At 41.4% G+C, this 21659-nt stretch overlaps 1 protein-coding gene across 1 annotated transcript in view; it reads right to left on the bottom strand.

Moving 5' to 3' along the window:
- The window catches only part of LOC135527729 (sortilin-like), a 46214-nt gene extending 24839 nt beyond the window's left edge, over positions 1–21375 (bottom strand). Inside the window, exons 1-6 of the mRNA XM_064956248.1 lie at positions 20728–21375; positions 8758–8817; positions 8317–8390; positions 7485–7587; positions 7101–7262; positions 3916–3989 (exon numbers count right to left, since the gene is read on the bottom strand). Coding sequence (XP_064812320.1) covers positions 3916–3989; positions 7101–7262; positions 7485–7587; positions 8317–8390; positions 8758–8817; positions 20728–20988 — 734 coding nt within the window. The 5' untranslated portion in view covers positions 20989–21375. The remainder of the gene's footprint in view (positions 1–3915; positions 3990–7100; positions 7263–7484; positions 7588–8316; positions 8391–8757; positions 8818–20727) is intronic.
- Positions 21376–21659: the final 284 nt, after the last annotated feature.

Here is a 21659-nt window from a genome sequence, read left to right as displayed (position 1 = left end):
AATATAGGTCAAGCTAAACTATCAAGGTTGGGTTTCAAGGGACTGGGAAGAGAGGCTGGGTGGCGTGATATCGCTGTATGTGTTTCTGCCTGCCTGCCTGCCTTCGTGTGTGTGTACTCAACACTACTGGTGCTGCAGCATTAGATAGTGAACCAGCGAAGGTAAACAGAGCTAGTACCGATGCCCTTTCATCACAGCTAGTACTGACTTGGCCCAGAGAACACCTAGTCAAACACTAAACTAACAAAGGGCTTGGCCCAGAGAACACCTAGTCAAACACGAACTAACAAAGGGCTTGGCCCAGAGAACACCTAGTCAAACACGAACTAACAAAGGGCTTGGCCCAGAGAACACCTAGTCAAACACTAAACTAACAAAGGGCTTGGCCCAGAGAACACCTAGTCAAACACTAAACTAACAAAGGGCTTGGCCCAGAGAACACCTAGTCAAACACAAACTAACAAAGGGCTTGGCCCAGAGAACACCTAGTCAAACACTAAACTAACAAAGGGCTTGGCCCAGAGAACACCTAGTCAAACACTAAACTAACAAAGGGCTTGGCCCAGAGAACACCTTGTCAAACACGAACTAGCAAAGGGCTTGGCCCAGAGAACACCTAGTCAAACACTAAACTAACAAAGGGCTTGGCCCAGAGAACACCTAGTCAAACACGAACTAACAAAGGGCTTGGCCCAGAGAACACCTAGTCAAACACTAAACTAACAAAGGGCTTGGCCCAGAGAACACCTAGTCAAACACTAAACTAACAAAGGGCTTGGCCCAGAGAACACCTAGTCAAACACAAACTAACAAAGGGCTTGGCCCAGAGAACACCTAGTCAAAGACGAACTAACAAAGGGCTTGGCCCAGAGAACACCTAGTCAAACACGAACTAACAAAGGGCTTGGCCCAAAGAACACCTCGTCAAACACGAACTAACAAAGGGCTTGGCCCAGAGAACACCTAGTCAAACACGAACTAACAAAGGGCTTGGCCCAGAGAACACCTAGTCAAACACAAACTAACAAAGGGCTTGGCCCAGAGAACACCTAGTCAAACACTAAACTAACAAAGGGCTTGGCCCAGAGAACACCTAGTCAAACACAAACTAACAAAGGGCTTGGCCCAGAGAACACCTAGTCAAACACTAAACTAACAAAGGGCTTGGCCCAGAGAACACCTAGTCAAACACGAACTAACAAAGGGCTTGGCCCAGAGAACACCTAGTCAAACACAAACTAACAAAGGGCTTGGCCCAGAGAACACCTAGTCAAACACTAAACTAACATAACTGCAATGCCAGTTTCCTGCCTGCTTTTACTGTTTGCATGGTGCCCTGACAACAGTGGGGGAAGTACTGGATGGGCCCAGAGAACACCTAGTCAAACATTAAACTAACATAACTGCAATGCCAGTTTCCTGCCTGCTTTTACTGTTTGCATGGTGCCCTGACAACAGTGGGGGAAGTACTGGATGGGCCCAGAGAACACCTAGTCAAACATTAAACTAACATAACTGCAATGCCAGTTTCCTGCCTGCTTTTACTGTTTGCATGGTGCCCTGACAACAGTGGGGGAAGTACTGGATGTTTATTCAACATACTCAGGGGTGAACGTAGATGTCATTTCTACCTGACACGGGACAATCCTATGTGTGTATGAGCTCTCTGTGGGCCTAGTCTGTGGACTGGGCCTAGTCGTGAAGATTTGTCATTTAACGTTTATGACCTCTTATTGTGTCATAAACACAACCGGTCCGCACGTCTCTGTGTCGCCTACTCGACCTCTGCCTTATCAGTGTTTTCATCTAAACACGCCACATTTTGGAACGTAGGCTATACTACACGTCCATTCCTTCACTCTTCTTTCCTCTGACATGCAGTAATGATAAAGAATAATAATAACTAGTAACAATATATAGTAACGATATATAGTAACGATAAAAGAGTCATGATATATAGTAACGGTAACGATAAAGAGTAACGATAACTAGAAACGATATATAGTAACGATATATAGTAACGATAAAGAGTAACGATAAAGTAATGATAAGTAACGATATAGTACTGATCAAATCAAATGTATTTATATAGCCCTCCGTACATCAGCTGATATCTCAAAGTGCTGTACAGAAACCCAGCCTAAAACCCCAAACAGCAAGCAATGCAGGTGTAGAAGCACTGATAAGTACCGCTATAGTAATGATAGGTACCACTATAGTAATGATAGGTACCGCTATAGTAATGATAGGTACCACTATTGTAATGATAGGTACCACTATTGTAATGATAGGTACCACTATTGTAATGATAGGTACCACTATAGTAATGATAGGTACCACTATAGTAATGATAGGTACCACTATAGTAATGATAGGTACCACTATAGTAATGATAGGTACCACTATAGTAATGATAGGTACCGATATAGTAATGATAGGTACCGATATAGTAATGATAGGTACCGATATAGTAATGATAGGTACCACTATAGTAATGATAGGTACCACTATAGTAATGATAGGTACCGCTATAGTAATGATAGGTACCACTATAGTAATGATAGGTACCACTATAGTAATGATAGGTACCACTATAGTAATGATAGGTACCACTATAGTAATGATAGGTACCACTATAGTAATGATAGGTACCGATATAGTAATGATAGGTACCACTATAGTAATGATAGCTACCACTATAGTAATGATAGCTACCACTATAGTAATGATAGCTACCACTATAGTAATGATAGGTACCACTATAGTAATGATAGGTACCACTATAGTAATGATAGGTACCACTATAGTAATGATAGGTACCACTATAGTAATGATAGGTACCGATATAGTAATGATAGGTACCGATATAGTAATGATAGGTACCGATATAGTAATGATAGGTACCACTATAGTAATGATAGGTACCACTATAGTAATGATAGGTACCGCTATAGTAATGATAGGTACCACTATAGTAATGATAGGTACCACTATAGTAATGATAGGTACCACTATAGTAATGATAGGTACCACTATAGTAATGATAGGTACCACTATAGTAATGATAGGTACCGATATAGTAATGATAGGTACCACTATAGTAATGATAGCTACCACTATAGTAATGATAGCTACCACTATAGTAATGATAGGTACCACTATAGTAATGATAGGTACCACTATAGTAATGATAGGTACCGATATAGTAATGATAGGTACCGCTATAGTAATGATAGGTACCACTATAGTAATGATAGGTACCACTATAGTAATGATAGGTACCACTATAGTAATGATAGGTACCACTATAGTAATGATAGGTACCACTATAGTAATGATAGGTACCACTATAGTAATGATAGGTACCACTATAGTAATGATAGGTACCACTATAGTAATGATAGGTAACGATGATAAATAGTAATGATAAATAATTTTGTAAAAGCCAACAGTTTTCTTGACATTGTGTTGTAGTTCTTGTGATCAGCTCATGTTTCACCTGTATAGCGTACCCCACTATCTCTTTAACTGGGACGCCGTACCGGACCGTAACACCTTACTTTGACCCTTGAACTAAATGTAAAACTAAAAATCGGCTAGCTGCCTGAGGGAGAAGAGGTCAAGAAAATATAATTCCACCAAATCAACCTCAGGGACTCAGAGCTGCAGTTTGAGAGGGAATGAACATTCAGTACAGTCTACATAACAATAGTGGTCATTATAGGAAATCAAAACAGACCGTGAACAATGGTATAACTGGCTGCTATATATATATATATATATATATATATATAAAAATAAATAAATAAATAAATAAATAAAATATATATATATATATATATATATATATATATATATATGGGTTCTTCTGCTAACTCTATTCTTAATATATTTACCTAAACAGTTGTCTCTTACCATTTGGCCAGACACACCATGTCGTGGATCTTCCTCCACTTCTCCCCAAAGTCCTCAGACAGCCAGAGTTCATTCTGTAAAAATGGTTAAATGGTTAACAAGGGTATTCAAAATGCACACACACACACACACACACACACACACACACACACACACACACACACACACACACACACACACACACACACACACACACACACAACATAATGGACGCCAGTAATGTTCTCTAGTTTTGTTTGGATTCCCACAGCTCAACTCTCCACCTCTGACAGAGACCTGCTATTGCGTCAGGCCTGCTATTGCGTCAGATCATGAAGGGATTTAGAGGGTCTTCACACTTAAAGACTTTTTGCTAAAATGCTCTCTTTGAGCATGGGCTCAAAAAGTGTGACCGTTTCATTTGCAACAAAATATTTCGCTGTGCGACCAGGAGTTTTATTTATTTTGAAAGCACAGTACAACTAGGAAATAAATCTCCCAGATAATAACGGTTGTGGTGATAAGGCTTCCCTTGTACCATTGTTTCAGGACGGCCTTAGAGAAACGAGTGCAGATTTCAAAAGCGTCATGATTGCACCATTCCTACAGTGACAACGGCTTTGCTTCCAACCCGATCAGGGTCGAAAGATCTGACCCATATTACCGGCACCAAATATGTATCTTCCTATAGCGAATTGAACAAATAAATAAAATGTAGAAACCATGTCATGGGCCGTTCTAAATCTACTCGTGTATCATTAACACATTTAATCGTATCAACAATTTAGGTTTTTATATAATAAATGTATGTCTTTACAGCATGTTGTAATAGTTGTAGATGTCCTTCAGAAGTATATTGAATTTATACATTTATACTCCTAAATTTCATGTGGTGCTCCTAAATTTCATGTGGTGCTCCTAAATTTCATGTGGTGCTCCTAAATTTCATGTGGTGCTCCTAAATTTCATGTGGTGCACCTAAATTTCATGTGGTGCTCCTAAATTTCATGTGGTGCTCCTAAATTTCATGTGGTGCTCCTAAATTTCATGTGGTGCTCCTAAATTTCATGTGGTGCACCTAAATTTCATGTGGTGCTCCTAAATTTCATGTGGTGCCCCTAAATTTCATGTGGTGCCCCTAAATTTCAGGTGGTGCCCCTAAATTTCAGGTGGTGCTCCTAAATTTCAGGTGGTGCTCCTAAATTTCAGGTGGTGCTCCTAAATTTCATGTGGTGCTCCTTACTTTGTTAAGTTGGAAGCACCAGTGCTACTAATTAATACATTTTAAAAATGTGGAGTCCTGCTCGTCCGACAGTTGCTCCCCCTCTGTCGGGGCAGTGTAAACAGAATTGTTTCATTGAGCCAACACTCTTACAGCATATATATATATTTATTTATTTATTTTTAAATCGCAGAGCAATGTTTTTGAAACAACTGAAATGTACAGACATTTTGAAGACTTGTCTTAAGTTTTTTACTTGAATTGTAGTAACAGGCTGTTTCATTGTGAAATTGTCTCCATAGGTTTAAATCCCAGCAGCATTTTTGTTGTTGTTGCTTGCAGACAATAAAGAAACTCCCCTGGTGAATCATCCATGTTTTCAATGGAAATGTGCTTTTACCTCATATAATGACTTCCATAATTATTGATCAAATGAAGCCTGCTTTGTTCTAAGGTCACTTTGATATGCTAGTGTAAGCCTGAGAGTACATACAGTCCCTTCGGAATGTATCCAGACCCCGAGACTTCTTCCACCTTTTGTTACGTTACAGCTTTATTCTAAACTTGCCTAGTTTAATAAAGGTTTAAAAAAATAAATAAATAAATGAAATAGGGCCTTGGTCAGGGAGGTGAGCAAGAACCCGATGAACTCTGTAGCTCTGTCAGAGTGAACCTCTGTGGATATGGGAGAATCTTCCAGAAGGACAACCATTTCTGCAGCACTCCATTAATCAGGCCTTTATGGTAGAGTGGCCAGATGGAAGACACTCCTCAGTAAAAGGCTCATGACAGCCTGCTTGGAGTTTGCCAGGAGGCATCTAAAGGACTCTCAGACCATGAGAAACAAGATTCTCTCATCTGATGAAACCAAGATTGAACTATTTGACCTGAATGCCGAGCGTCATGTCTGGAGGAAACCTGGCACCATCCCTATGGTGGTGGCAGACTCATGCTGTGGGGATGTTTCTCAGCAGCAGGGACTGGGAGACTAGTCAGGATCGAGGCAAAGATGAACTGAGAGATTATTGATGAAAACCTGCTCCAGAGCTCTAAGAAACCTCAAACGGATTAAATTGAAGACAGACGGAAGCTCCGAACACCTGTGTGGTATGGAAGAATGGCAGCCAGAAATGTGATGTCACTGAAAAACACTGTCTTCTTCTGCAACTGTGATAAAGCAGGTTAAAACAGTGAGTATTTTGCATTTTTCAAATTATTTTTGATGTGATATGAAAGTAAAGGGCTTTATGTTTCTAGAATCGTATCACAATTGAGAATGGATTCACGTTTAGATGGAGTATTTGGCTGTTTTGGCTGCCAGAGCCGGTCTACCTCTGAACCATATTACACTCTTGAATAATGTAACAATTCACAAGTATGTGCAGACAATTTAAAGGGTTTATTTTCTTGTCCATTACACAGCTAACGCCTGCTAGATAGCTATAGTGCCTTCAAGAAAGGATTCATACCCCTTGCCTTATTCAACATTTTGTTACAGCCCAAATTTAAAATGGATTCAATTGAGATGATATATTGATTATATTATTATATATTTGGGGGGGGTTGGGGACCCCCAGAGCAAGGTGGGGGGGGGGGGGGGGGCACGGGCTTGGATTGTTAAATAGTTTGTGCTTAATGGCTAGTGTCTACTGTGATATTTACGGTAAATTTGAGCTGCGACCCAAGAATGTCACGTTTCCAGACACAACAAAAGGCTAAGGCAAGGATGTAATATGAATTGGCCACTCCTCGCTCTCCTTTATCTCTTGTAGTGGGAATAAGGCCATAGATAAAGAAGGCCTGAACAGCTCGTCAATCCTGAGCGCTACATCACGGGAGACTGGCCAGACGACAGGTGCGTAGAAGTATTGATAACTTGTGTGTGCTGATGGGTCTGGGTGTTAGGAGAAATAAGAATATTTTGTATTACTCTTCAGCTTCCATAAGCAAGCACACACACACACACCCTGACCCCCCTACTCACAGTGTTGCTGATGACCAGGAGAACGTTGGCGTCTATGGGGTTGTATATGATCTGCATCAGGGGGTTGAAGGGAAGGTCCTGCTGCTCAAAGCTGTTCCCAAAGTCTCTGGAGATAAAGATACGAGAGCCCAGGCTGCCAGACACATCACCTGTCAGAATCACCTGAGAGGAGCAGGACAGGCAAACCAAATGAACTCCTAGAACTATTAGGAACATCAAACAGCTTTTTTTGCTACATACGGAGACATCCCATATTATACGCTTAGAAAAGTAACTAAGCTTTCAGTAAAAGTGTTGCCATTATTTTCAGAAAAACATTTCTTATAGGATATGCCATGAACATGTAAGCTAGTTCGCGGGTTTTAAACACAAAACGAGTCTTACCTTCCCAGAGTTCTCTGGTCCGATGGCGATCCCGAACTCTGTCCGGATGAAAGTGTTGTTGATGAGGTTTGTGACGTCCTGGAACGACTTCCCGTAGTTCTCACTGAGGAGGCAGAGAAGGAGGTGAGACGGTCAAATGGAACACTTTCTTGTCCAAATACACTAATATACTTTTAAATATTTAACCAGTTGTCAGCTCAAATAATAGCTGTATTCTTACACGGACATTCTTGCAACATAACTGGTGGTGAATCTCAACATGAAGAACCCTTACCTTCGATAGAGTTTAGACTGACCGAATCTCAACCCTTACCTTCGATAGGGTTTAGACTGACCGAATCTCAACATGAAGAACCCTTACCTTCGATAGAGTTTAGACTGACCGAATCTCAACATGAAGAACCCTTACCTTTGATAGAGTTTAGACTGACTGAATCTCAACATGAAGAACCCTTACCTTCGATAGAGTTTAGACTGACTGAATCTCAACATGAAGAACCCTTACCTTTGATAGAGTTTAGACTGACTGAATCTCAACATGAAGAACCCTTACCTTCGATAGAGTTTAGACTGACTGAATCTCAACATGAAGAACCCTTACCTTCGATAGAGTTTAGACTGGCCGAATCTCAACCCTTACCTTCGATAGAGTTTAGACTGACCGAATCTCAACATGAAGAACCCTTACCTTCGATAGAGTTTAGACTGACTGAATCTCAACATGAAGAACCCTTACCTTTGATAGAGTTTAGACTGACTGAATCTCAACATGAAGAACCCTTACCTTCGATAGAGTTTAGACTGACCGAATCTCAACATGAAGAACCCTTACCTTCGATAGAGTTTAGACTGGCCGAATCGCAACATGAAGAACGGCACCTGGAATGTTGTCAGAGCCAGGATGACCTGTAGAGAACAAGTCCAGCTTAAGGACTAGTATAAACTGTGTGGTTCGAGCCCTGAATGCTGAAATTCTTAGTATGTAAAACCGTATACCAAGGGTATGACAAAACACGTATTTCTACTATTCTAATTACGTTGGTAACCAGTTTATAACAGCAACAAGGTAACTCGGGGGATGGTGGTCTATGGTCAATATACCACGGCTCAGAGCTGTATTGGCCATATATAAATCACACACCCCACGGGCCTTACTGCTTTAGTAAAGAACACCTGTATTCCATCAATGAGTTTGACATAATGATCATTTAAAAATCAGCACATAATTATGGACAGAATGGAACGTGATTAAAATATATTTTTTTAAACTCACCCCGGTGGCGTCTCCAACCCAGGCCAGTGACACGGACCCACTCAGGTCATTGAAGGAATACTGACAGGAAAAAGTGAGTTAAAAGCAGAATATTTGCATTCTGTTTATTGTTGACTGACTTGATATGCATCACATACATACAGTTGACTTTGGAAGTTTACATACACCTTAGCCAAATACATTTAAACTCAGTTTCACAATTCCTGACATTTAATCCTAGTAAAAAAAAAAAATCCCTGTTTTAGGTTACTTTATTTTAAACATGTGAAATGTCAGAATAATAGTAGAGAGAACGATTTATTTCAGCTTTTATTTCTTTCATCGCATTCCCTGTGGGTCAGAAGTTTGCATACACTCAATTAGTATTTGGTAGCGTTGCCTTTAAAATTGTTGAACTTGGTTCAATTGTTTCGGGTAGCCTTCCACAAGATTCTGGGTGAATTTTGGCCCATTCCTCCTGAAAGAGCTGGTGTAACGGAGTCAGGTTTGTAGGCCTGTAAGCTCCCCCACAACATGATGCTGCCGCCCACGTGCTTCACGTTTTCCTCCAAACATAACAATGGTCATTATCGCCAAAAAGTTCTATTTGTGTTTCAGCAGACCAAAGGACATTTCTCCAAAAAGTACGATCTTTGTCCCCATGTGCAGTTGCAAACCGTGGTCTGGCTTGTTTATGGTGGTTTTGGAGCAGTGGCCTCTTCCTTGCTGAGCGGCCTTTCATGTCAATATAGGACTTGTTTTACTGTGGATATAGATACTTTTGTACCGGTTTCCTCCAGCATCTTCACAAGGTCCTTTGCTGTTGTTCTGGGATTGATTTGCACTTTTCACACCAAAGTACATTCATCTCTAGGAGACAGAACGCGTCTCCTTCCTGAGCGGTATGACGGCTGCGTGGTCCCATGGTGTTTTACTTGCGTGTAATACTTGTGTGTTTTACATGGTGTTCATACTTGTTTATACTTGCGTACTATTGTTTGTACAGATGAACGTGGTACCTTCAGGCGTTTGGAAATAGCTCCCAAGGATGAACCAAACTTGCGGAGTTCCACAATTTTTTTTCTGAGGTCTTGGCTGATTTCTTTTGATTTTCCCATGATGTCAAGCAAAGAGGCACTGAGTTTGAAGGTAGGCCTTGAAATACATCCACAAGTACACCTCCAATTGACTCAAATAATGTCAATTAGCCTATCAGAAGCTTCTAAAGCCATGACATAATTTTCTAGAATTTTCCAAGCTGATTAAAGGCAGTCAACTTAGTGTATGTTAACTTCTGATCCACTGGAATTGTGATACAGTGAATTATAAGTGCAATAATCTGTCTGTAAACCATTTTTGGAAAAATGACTTGTTTCATGCACAAATCAGATGTCCTAACCGACTTGCCAAAACTATAGTTTGTTAACAAGAAATTTGTGGAGTGGTTGAAAAACAAGATTTTAATGACTCCGACTTCAACTGTAACTAAAAGGAAGCAAGCCATCACATTAGTCATGGGGTGTGTAATACAGGAGTGGTTTTTAGGCATACGTGATTTTGAAAATTAACTGCAGAAGATCTAACAACGTAATAAGGATATACACCACATGACCAAAATATCTTGTTCTGACTGGCAGCATGTTGTCTAACTGGAATTTACACTACATGACCAAAAGTATGTGGACACCTGCTCGTCAACCATCTCATTCCAAAATCATGCGCATTAATATGCAGTTGATCCCTCCCCCTTTGCTGCCATAACAGCCTATAGTCTTCAGGGAAAGCTTTCTACTAGATGTTGGAACATTGCTGAGGGGACTTTCTTCCGTTCAGCTGGAAGATCATTAGTGAGGTCGGGCACTGATGTTGGGTGATTAGGCCTGGCTCGCAGTCGGTGTTCCAATTTATCCCAAAGGTGTTTGATGGGGTTGAGGGCAGGGCTCTGTGCAGACCAGTCAAGTGCTTCCACACCAATCTCGACAATGCATTTCTGTATGGACCTCGCTTCGTGCACAGGGGCATTGTCATGCTGAAACTGTTGCCACAAGTTGGGAGCACAGAATCATCTAGAATGTCATTGTATGCCATAGCGTTAAGATTTCCATTCACTGGAACTAAGGGGCCTAGCCCGAACCATGAAAAACAGCCCCAGACCATTATTCCTCCTCCACCAAACTTAACAGTTAGCACTATGTATTCAAGCAGGTAGCTTTCTCCTGGCATCCACCAAACACAGATTCATCTGTCGGACTGCCAGATAGTGAAGCGTGATTCATCACTCCAGAGAACGCGTTTCCACTGCTCCAGAGTCCAATGGCGGTGAGCTTTACACCACTCCAGCCGACACTTGGCATTGCGCATGGTGACGTTAGGCTTGTGTGCAGCTGCTCGGCCATGGAAACCCACTTCATGAAGCTCCTGACTAACAGTTCTTGTGCTGACATTGACTTTACTTCCAGAGGCAGTTTGGGACTCGGTTGTGAGTGTTGCAACTGAGGATTCATTTTTACATGTTACGCGCTTCAGCAGTTGGCGGTCCAGTTCTGTGAGCTTGTGTGGTCTACCATTTCACGGCTGAGCCGTTGTTGCTCCTAGACGTTTCCACTTCACAAAAACAGCACTTCGAGCTAACCGGGGCAGTTCTAGAAGGACAGAAATTTTATGAACTGTCTTATTGGAAAGGTGGCATCTTTCGACGGTGCCACGTATAAAGTCACTGAGCTCTTCAGTACCGGCCGTTCTACTGCCAATGTTGCTATGGAGATTGCATGGCGGCGTGCTCGATTTATATCCACCTGCCAGCAACAGGTGTGGCTGAAATAGCTGAATCCACTCATTTGAAGGGGTGTCCACACAGTTTTGTACATATAGTGTATTCAGGGAAGATGGTCATTATAATAAACATATGGGTAAATGCTAAAAAGCTATTTGGGCACTTTATAAAATGTAGATTCGATGTATAACACACACACACACACACACACACACACACACACACACACACATACATATATATATATATATATATATATAAGAAAGTTATATGCCTAATCTACATTTTATAAAGTGCCCAAATAGCTAAGCAACATAAGTATTGTGTATAAGTACTATGTTTGTGTGTGTGCACAAGTGAACCTAATTCCCTTTCCCTCCCTACTGCTGTACCATTCTGACAAGGTACAAATCTGTCGTTCTGCCCCTGAACAGGCAGTTAACCCACTGTTCCTAGGCCGTCATTGAAAATAAGAATTTGTTCTTAACTGACTTGCCTAGTAAAATAAAGGTAAAATTTAAAAATAAAAAATAAAATGTGTCTGCCTCTCACTCTCCAGACACCCAAGTGTTACAAAGCGTCACATGTAGACACTAGTGTTACAAAGCGTCACATGTAGACACTAGAGTGTTACAAAGCGTCACATGTAGACACTAGAGTGTTACAAAGCGTCACATGTAGACACTAGAGTGTTACAAAGCGTCACATGTAGACACTAGAGTGTTACAAAGCTTCACATGTAGACACTAGAGTGTTACAAAGCGTCACATGTAGACACTAGTGTTACAAAGCGTCACATATAGACACTAGAGTGTTACAAAGCGTCACATGTAGACACTAGAGTGTTACAAAGCGTCACATGTAGACACTAGAGTGTTACAAAGCTTCACATGTAGACACTAGAGTGTTACAAAGCGTCACATGTAGACACTAGTGTTACAAAGCGTCACATATAGACACTAGAGATACAAAGCGTCACATGTAGACACTAGTGTTACAAAGCGTCACATGTAGACACTAGAGTGTTACAAAGCCACACATGTAGACACTAGAGTGTTACAAAGAGTCACATGTAGACACTAGAGATACAAAGCGTCACACGTAGACACTAGAGTGTTACAAAGCCACACACGTAGACACTAGTGTTACAAAGCGTCACATGTAGACACTAGTGTTACAAAGCGTCACATGGAGACACTAGTGTTACAAAGCGTCACATGTAGACACTAGTGTTACAAAGCGTCACATGTAGACACTAGAGATACAAAGCGTCACATGTAGACACTAGAGTGTTACAAAGCGTCACATGTAGACACTAGAGTGTTACAAAGCGTCACATGTAGACACTAGAGTGTTACAAAGCGTCACATGTAGACACTAGTGTTACAAAGCCACACATGTAGACACTAGAGTGTTACAAAGAGTCACATGTAGACACTAGAGATACAAAGCATCACACGTAGACACTAGAGTGTTACAAAGCCACACACGTAGACACTAGTGTTACAAAGCGTCACATGTAGACACTAGTGTTACAAAGCCACACATGTAGACACTAGTGTTACAAAGCGTCACATGTAGACACTAGTGTGTTACAAAGCGTCACATGTAGACACTAGTGTGTTACAAAGCGTCACATGTAGACACTAGAGTGTTACAAAACGTCACATGTAGACACTAGAGTGTTACAAAGCGTCACATGTAGACACTAGAGATACAAAGCGTCACATGTAGACACTAGAGTGTTACAAAGCGTCACATGTAGACACTAGAGTGTTACAAAGCGTCACATGTAGACACTAGAGTGTTACAAAGCGTCACATGTAGACACTAGAGTGTTACAAAGCGTCACATGTAGACACTAGAGTGTTACAAAGCGTCACATGTAGACACTAGTGTTACAAAGCGTCACATATAGACACTAGAGATACAAAGCGTCACATGTAGACACTAGTGTTACAAAGCGTCACATGTAGACACTAGAGTGTTACAAAGCGTCACATGTAGACACTAGAGTGTTACAAAGCGTCACATATAGACACTAGAGTGTTACAAAGCGTCACATGTAGACACTAGAGTGTTACAAAGCGTCACATGTAGACACTAGAGTGTTACAAAGCGTCACATGTAGACACTAGTGTTACAAAGCGTCACATATAGACACTAGAGATACAAAGCGTCACATGTAGACACTAGTGTTACAAAGCATCACATGTAGACACTAGAGTGTTACAAAGCCACACATGTAGACACTAGAGTGTTACAAAGAGTCACATGTAGACACTAGAGATACAAAGCGTCACACGTAGACACTAGAGTGTTACAAAGCCACACACGTAGACACTAGTGTTACAAAGCGTCACATGTAGACACTAGTGTTACAAAGCGTCACATGTAGACACTAGTGTTACAAAGCGTCACATGTAGACACTAGTGTTACAAAGCGTCACATGTAGACACTAGTGTTACAAAGCGTCACATGTAGACACTAGTGTTACAAAGCGTCACATGTAGACACTAGAGATACAAAGCGTCACATGTAGACACTAGAGTGTTACAAAGCGTCACATGTAGACACTAGAGTGTTACAAAGCGTCACATGTAGACACTAGAGTGTTACAAAGCGTCACATGTAGACACTAGTGTTACAAAGCCACACATGTAGACACTAGAGTGTTACAAAGAGTCACATGTAGACACTAGAGATACAAAGCATCACACGTAGACACTAGAGTGTTACAAAGCCACACACGTAGACACTAGTGTTACAAAGCGTCACATGTGGACACTAGTGTTACAAAGCCACACATGTAGACACTAGTGTTACAAAGCGTCACATGTAGACACTAGTGTGTTACAAAGCGTCACATGTAGGCACTAGTGTGTTACAAAGCGTCACATGTAGACACTAGAGTGTTACAAAACATCACATGTAGACACTAGAGTGTTACAAAGCGTCACATGTAGACACTAGAGATACAAAGCGTCACATGTAGACACTAGAGTGTTACAAAGCGTCACATGTAGACACTAGAGTGTTACAAAGCGTCACATGTAGACACTAGAGTGTTACAAAGCGTCACATGTAGACACTAGAGTGTTACAAAGCTTCACATGTAGACACTAGAGTGTTACAAAGCGTCACATGTAGACACTAGTGTTACAAAGCGTCACATGTAGACACTAGAGATACAAAGCGTCACATGTAGACACTAGAGTGTTACAAAGCGTCACATGTAGACACTAGAGTGTTACAAAGCGTCACATGTAGACACTAGAGTGTTACAAAGCGTCACATGTAGACACTAGAGTGTTACAAAGCTTCACATGTAGACACTAGAGTGTTACAAAGCGTCACATGTAGACACTAGTGTTACAAAGCGTCACATATAGACACTAGAGTGTTACAAAGCGTCACATGTAGACACTAGAGTGTTACAAAGCGTCACATGTAGACACTAGAGTGTTACAAAGCTTCACATGTAGACACTAGAGTGTTACAAAGCGTCACATGTAGACACTAGTGTTACAAAGCGTCACATATAGACACTAGAGATACAAAGCGTCACATGTAGACACTAGTGTTACAAAGCGTCACATGTAGACACTAGAGTGTTACAAAGCCACACATGTAGACACTAGAGTGTTACAAAGAGTCACACGTAGACACTAGAGATACAAAGCGTCACACGTAGACACTAGAGTGTTACAAAGCCACACACGTAGACACTAGTGTTACAAAGCGTCACATGTAGACACTAGTGTTACAAAGCGTCACATGTAGACACTAGTGTTACAAAGCGTCACATGTAGACACTAGTGTTACAAAGCGTCACATGTAGACACTAGAGATACAAAGCGTCACATGTAGACACTAGAGTGTTACAAAGCGTCACATGTAGACACTAGAGTGTTACAAAGCGTCACATGTAGACACTAGAGTGTTACAAAGCGTCACATGTAGACACTAGTGTTACAAAGCCACACATGTAGACACTAGAGTGTTACAAAGAGTCACATGTAGACACTAGAGATACAAAGCATCACACGTAGACACTAGAGTGTTACAAAGCCACACACGTAGACACTAGTGTTACAAAGCGTCACATGTAGACACTAGTGTTACAAAGCCACACATGTAGACACTAGTGTTACAAAGCGTCACATGTAGACACTAGTGTGTTACAAAGCGTCACATGTAGACACTAGAGTGTTACAAAACATCACATGTAGACACTAGAGTGTTACAAAGCGTCACATGTAGACACTAAAGTGTTACAAAACATCACATGTTACAAAGCCACACACCGCTAATCCTTAGCGTGCAGAACCAGACCAGTAGGCCTTGGACCAAAATGTCCTCACAGTAGGAGGCTGCACTATAGTATAACTAGTCCCAACTGTCAATCAACTGCCAAATCCTCTTTAGAAGAAGAGTCAAACATACACGTACTTAACCCAAATTACAAAAATGACATGTTGTTTTCCTTATGACAGCAATCCATGATTTGGTTTAGTTTACCTGGCACTGTATCTACATGCTTAGTGTTTTAGCAGTTGTGGCATACATCCAATCAAGTCCTGGCTGGTCCTGATATGAGCATTTTTCCCCCAAATCCTCCTAAAGGATCTAAAATTGATTGTTAAGCTCAACAAAGTCACTTATAGATGATTTGAAAATTATGCGTGAAAACAAATGCTAATATGACTTGAAATGGGATTTGTGCTACAACTTCTAAAACGTTAGCACGTGGAAACAGTGCCAGGGAAATTAAACCAAAAGCATGGATTTCTGACCAGAGCTGTTGGTTCTGCTAGATAGCTAGAATAAGATACTTAAACTCTTAATCTCATCAAGCGGTTACTCTATTCTTTCACTATGTGGACATTCGTAGGATTAGGCCCAGGCCACATCCGGGCAGTACTATCTATAAACCAGACCTGGGTTCAAATACTACTTGAAATCATTTCAAATACTTCCATCTGTGCTTGATTGAGATTGCCTGCTGCAATGGAACCAATAGACCAATCCCAAAAGTGCACCTGGCACTCCAGGCAAACTCTCAGAGTATTTAATAGATTTGAAATATTTCAAATAGTATGTAAACTCAGGTCTACTATAAGCTGCAGTGGGAACTATGCTGTACGGTACCCAAACAGGAGCATGTTGGACCTATTGAGGACATTTAGGTTGAGCCTCTTGGAATTCTGCCTTCAGTCTTTAGGATTCTTCCAACATAGGACTCTATTCACTATAAAGGTCACTACTTTTGACCAGGGCTCATAGGAGAAAGTGTGGCATTTGGGACACACATTTAGTCCCTAGATTACACATAATCCTGCCTTTGGCTTCAAGGTCTGGCTGGGACAGAGAAACTATGCAAAGTATATCGCTTTGGAATGGCTGGATGAATGGCGTTAGATCTGAAACTATGTCAATCATTATCAGTGCATGACTCTAAGAAGATCTGAGACAACACAATACTGTACGTACAGGAATGAATCCATTTATTATGTTTTGGGAAGCCCATAATGACTAAGTGGTCATTGTTTATCCTATTCACGGTTGGTTCAGAGATGTACAATTTGTAGCCAAGGACTGACTATAAAGCTGATTGTTCATTGTCAGAGGTTAACTAGGGTGCAGGAGGTGGTGTCCCTACTCTTTCCCCTCAGGGCCTGGTGTTACCACTTTTGAATCATGTCAAGATTCCTTATGTGTGATGTAGCCAACGTGCAATAACACATTCATATGTAGGAAGAAGGTATCATTTGGAAGAAAGTGCATCGTTATAAGTTCCTACTAAAATGTTTATACTAAATGTAATTTGTTTTCACTTGCTAGAAGGTAATGAAGGACGACGGTAAGGACAATCAAGAACAGGACACACACACACATTCTTATCAGGAACTACCAACTAAATCAACGAGGTGTCTGTGCGTAAGCTGTTTTGTTATCCGAATAGACCACAGACGTATTGGGTAAGATGTTAAAACAAAAACATTTGGTTTACTCTATCCTGTGTTAACACAGCCAGATAATAATAATATAGCCTTGTTTCAAGGACATCTGGTGATCTGAAATTAGACTGTGCTTTAAGGAAGAGCTAGCTACAGGGTGTTTGAGGACGACATCATTAAGAAAGGCAGTCAGCAGCTTGTCCATGATGTACAGTGCATTCGGGAAAATATTCAGACCCCTTGACTTTTCCCACAGGGGCGGCAGGGTAGCCTAGTGGTTAGAGCGTTGGACTAGTAACCGAAAGGTTGCAAGTTCAAATCCCCGAGCTGACAAGGCACAAATCCTTCATTCTGCCCCTGAACAGGCAGTTAACCCACTGTTCCTAGGCCGTCATTGAAAATAAGAATTTGTTCTTAACTGACTTTCCTAGTTAAATAAAGGTCAAATAAAAAAATGTTACAGTCTGATTCTAAAAATGTATTTAAATTGTATTTTTCCACCTCATCAATCTACACACAATACCCCATAATGACAAACCAAAAACTGCTTTTTAGAAATTCGAAATCTGAAATATCACATTTACATAAATATTCAGACCCTTTACTCAGTACTTTGTTGGAAGCACCTTTGGCAGCAATTAAATGACACAAGAATGAAGCAAGCTTGGCACCTGTATTTGGGGAGTTTCTCCCATTCTTCTCTGCAGATCCTCTCAAACTCTGTCAGGTTGGATGGGGAGCGTTGCTGCACAGCTATTTTCAGGTCTCTCCAGAGATGGTCGATCGGGTTCAGGTCCGAGCTCTGGCTGGGCCACTGAAGGACATTCAGAGACTTGTCCCGAAGCCACTCCTAAGTTGTCTTGGGGTCGTTGGGGTCGTGCTTAGGGTCGTTGTCCTGTTGGAAGGTGAATCTTTGCCCCAGTCTGAGGTCATGAGCGCTCTGGAACAGGTTTTCGTCAAGGATCGCTCTGTACTTTGTTTCGTTTATCTTTGCCTTCATCCTGACTAGTCTCCCAGTCCCTGACACTGAAATATATCCCTGACACTGAAATATATCCCCACAGCATGATGCTGCCACCACCATGCTTCACCGTAGGGATGGTGCCAGGCTTCCTCCAGGCGTGATGCTTGGCATTCAGGCCAAAGAGTTCAATATTGGTTTCATCATACCAGAGAATCTTGTTTCTCATGGTCTGAGTCTTCAGGTGCCTTTTGGCAAACTCCATGTGCCTTTTACTGAGTGGCTTCAGTCTAGCCAATCTACCATAAAGGCTTGATCGGTGGAGTGCTACAGAGATGGTTGTCCTTCTGGAAGGTTCTCCCATCTCCACAGAGGAACTCTAGAGCTCTGTCAAGAGTGACCATCGGGTCCTTCTCCCCTGGATTGCTCAGTTTGGCCGGGAGGCCAGCTCTAGGTAGAGTCTTGGTGGTTCCAAACTTCTTTCACTTTTTTTTGGTACCCTTCCCCAGATCTGTGCCTTGACAGGTGTGTGCCTTTCCAAATCATGTCCAATAAATTGAATTTACCATAGATGGACTCCAATCAAGTTGTAGAAACATCTCAAGGCTGATCAATGGATAGTCAAAAGCCTATGAATATGGGCCTACTCCCAATTGTCATCAGTTCTGCCATGGAGCCTATTGTAAATGGCAGAAGTGCTCTCAGAAGCAGAAACAGTTGCTTGTAAACATATCTAACTACACACACCCTTTCCCTATATGCCTAGCCTATTACCATTCTTGAAAAACATTTTACCATCCAGACACACTGAGTCAGAACATAATAACAAGGTAGCCTGAACCACAGGTTTTGCATGTGTGAATTTGATAAGCTAAATGCCTAACAACTAAACTCACACCCGATGACACCAGTACTTTCTTGAAAATACCCTCCATAGACTACACAGGATATTTTACTATCTATTCTAGAGTTAGGCAGAAAATGAAAACAAGCTAGCAGGCCACGTAATTTGTAGTATTAAGTACACCACCACCATTGGGGCGGCAGAGTAGCCTAGTGGTTAGAGAGTTGGACTAGTAACCGGAAGGTTGCGAGTTCAAACCCCCGAGCTGACAAATCTGTCGTTCTGCCCCCCAGTTAACCCACTGTTCCTAGGCTGTCATTGAAAATAAGAATTTGTTCTTAACTGACTTCCCTGGTTAAATAAAGGTTAAATTCCATGAATTACCTAACTATCAAACGTACACTGGGTTACAACTATTGTCTATAGCTTACATAGATAAAGAATATATCCTTATTGAAAAATAATGCCAGTTCAAGCCATGTGGAAAAACAAGCTCGCTAAACAAGGCCTAGTATGAAGTACAGCAGCATCATTCCTGTGGGGAAATATAGGTCAGACTCATAACCATTAGACAGGGAACAGTTGAGAGACCGGACTAACTGGAGACGCATATTAGTATACGTTTACACTAGACTGGAGAATGGCCTCCATGCAGTACGGCACTGGGAGGGATATAACATTTAAATGAATTGCTCTTTGTATTTCTATACTGTATTAGAGCTGTAGAACAGAAGACAAACTGTATGCTAAACTCACATAAGATTAAACGTGACGTGATTTACAGATACCCTAAAACAATTAGCTACAGAGATGCTAAATTGAAGATTATAACCCATAGCCCTGCTCTGTACGGGGTTGAAGTAATCTTTAACTCCAGTAGCCTACTTGTGTCAATGATATGCTGTTGGAAAAAGATCCGTAAGTAAATGGGGGGGGGGGGGGGGGGGGTTGTACGCGTTACACTTGTCAACGAAGCATGTGACAAATAAACATTTATCTTGATTTCTATTTATTATGAATCCTCATTAGCCATTACGAAAAAATATCGCAGTCAGAGTGCAGTATAACTGCAGTGTGCTGCAAATGCGTCCAAGATACGACATTCGATTGCAGTTACTGCACTTTTACTGCAGTTTCAAAACGGCAATATTTCTTTAGGGGGGTAAGGGCTGGCTTGACGATAGTTCAGTGAGTCAAACATGAAAACATTGATCTCGTTCACATGCCGTAGCATTAACACAAGAAGTGTTTTACACAACTGGAAAATATATGCTATTTGGTTAGTTGCATGGCAACCGCAACATATCATTTGCACTGTTAAAACCCACGTCATTTGAGAAGGGAGCAGTCATGTTATTATGAGGATAATTGTCGAGGTAAAGTGTCACCCGAAGAGCATTAACCTATTATGTGGGTGAGTGTAACCTAACCGGACCTGCGGGGTTAACTTACGGTTTGGGTGTTGTTAGTCAACTTGGTGTCGAATCCCTGGAGACGGTTACAGTCCCCTTGATTCGCACTTCTTCTGCTCCTAATGTGGTCGGATGATTCAGAATCAAACGGATCTAAATCTGGTGATCTCTTTTCGATATTCAAACTGGGATCTTTCACAAATTCATACTGACCGCTGTTATATAGTCCTTCTTTAAAATCATAAGATGACGTCAAATGCTGGAATATAAAAAGAATAACACAGTGCGCCAGAACTCCCATATTCACTGTTGGCCAAAAACACGACTATTATTGTACGATATATTTTGGTTATTCTAGTAATCCTGACTAGAAATCGTGGGTCGCTCCGGTTCGACCACGGCCACCGATGACATCAACACAAACAGTAGTCCTGACAGCGAGTGGTAGCCTACTTCGGGCTTTGTATGCTCTGCATGGGTCATAGACTATTTGAGGCGGCGCGCTCCAGTCTCCACAGCGCTTAGTTTTACGTCCCGAAGCGCGGAAAAAATGTCGGAAGTCCCCAGCTAAAAACAAATCAGACGCACTAATTTGCCGAGATACATTAGGTACAATTGTCCACCGTGCAACTCCTTGTCCAAAAATTATACACTGTAACGGTGCATGAAATTGTGTCTATGGGATGGATATTACACACCTTTGCAGATAGCCCGCTGTGATTGGATTTTACTGTGTTTGACACTGAAAATGAGTCTTCTGATTGGTTAAGACCCCATTCGCACTTCCTATCACACAACTTTCTGATAGCTGGCAAAGCCTTGTCAAGCTTGGTTGAGGGCACTACAGCTATTCTATAGAGACAAAGATTATGGATATACCGATAGAGAGCAATAATAATGGCGTATTTTTGTAGGCACTAACTTCGCAATGGTTCGTTGGACAAAGCCTATGGGGAAATTAATGGAGTTTTT

Source organism: Oncorhynchus masou, chromosome 33 (assembly GCF_036934945.1).
Source record: "Oncorhynchus masou masou isolate Uvic2021 chromosome 33, UVic_Omas_1.1, whole genome shotgun sequence".
Taxonomy (NCBI): domain Eukaryota; kingdom Metazoa; phylum Chordata; class Actinopteri; order Salmoniformes; family Salmonidae; genus Oncorhynchus; species Oncorhynchus masou.
The sequence above is the reverse complement of the archived record's forward strand: the minus strand, read 5'-3'. Positions and strand labels throughout refer to the sequence as shown.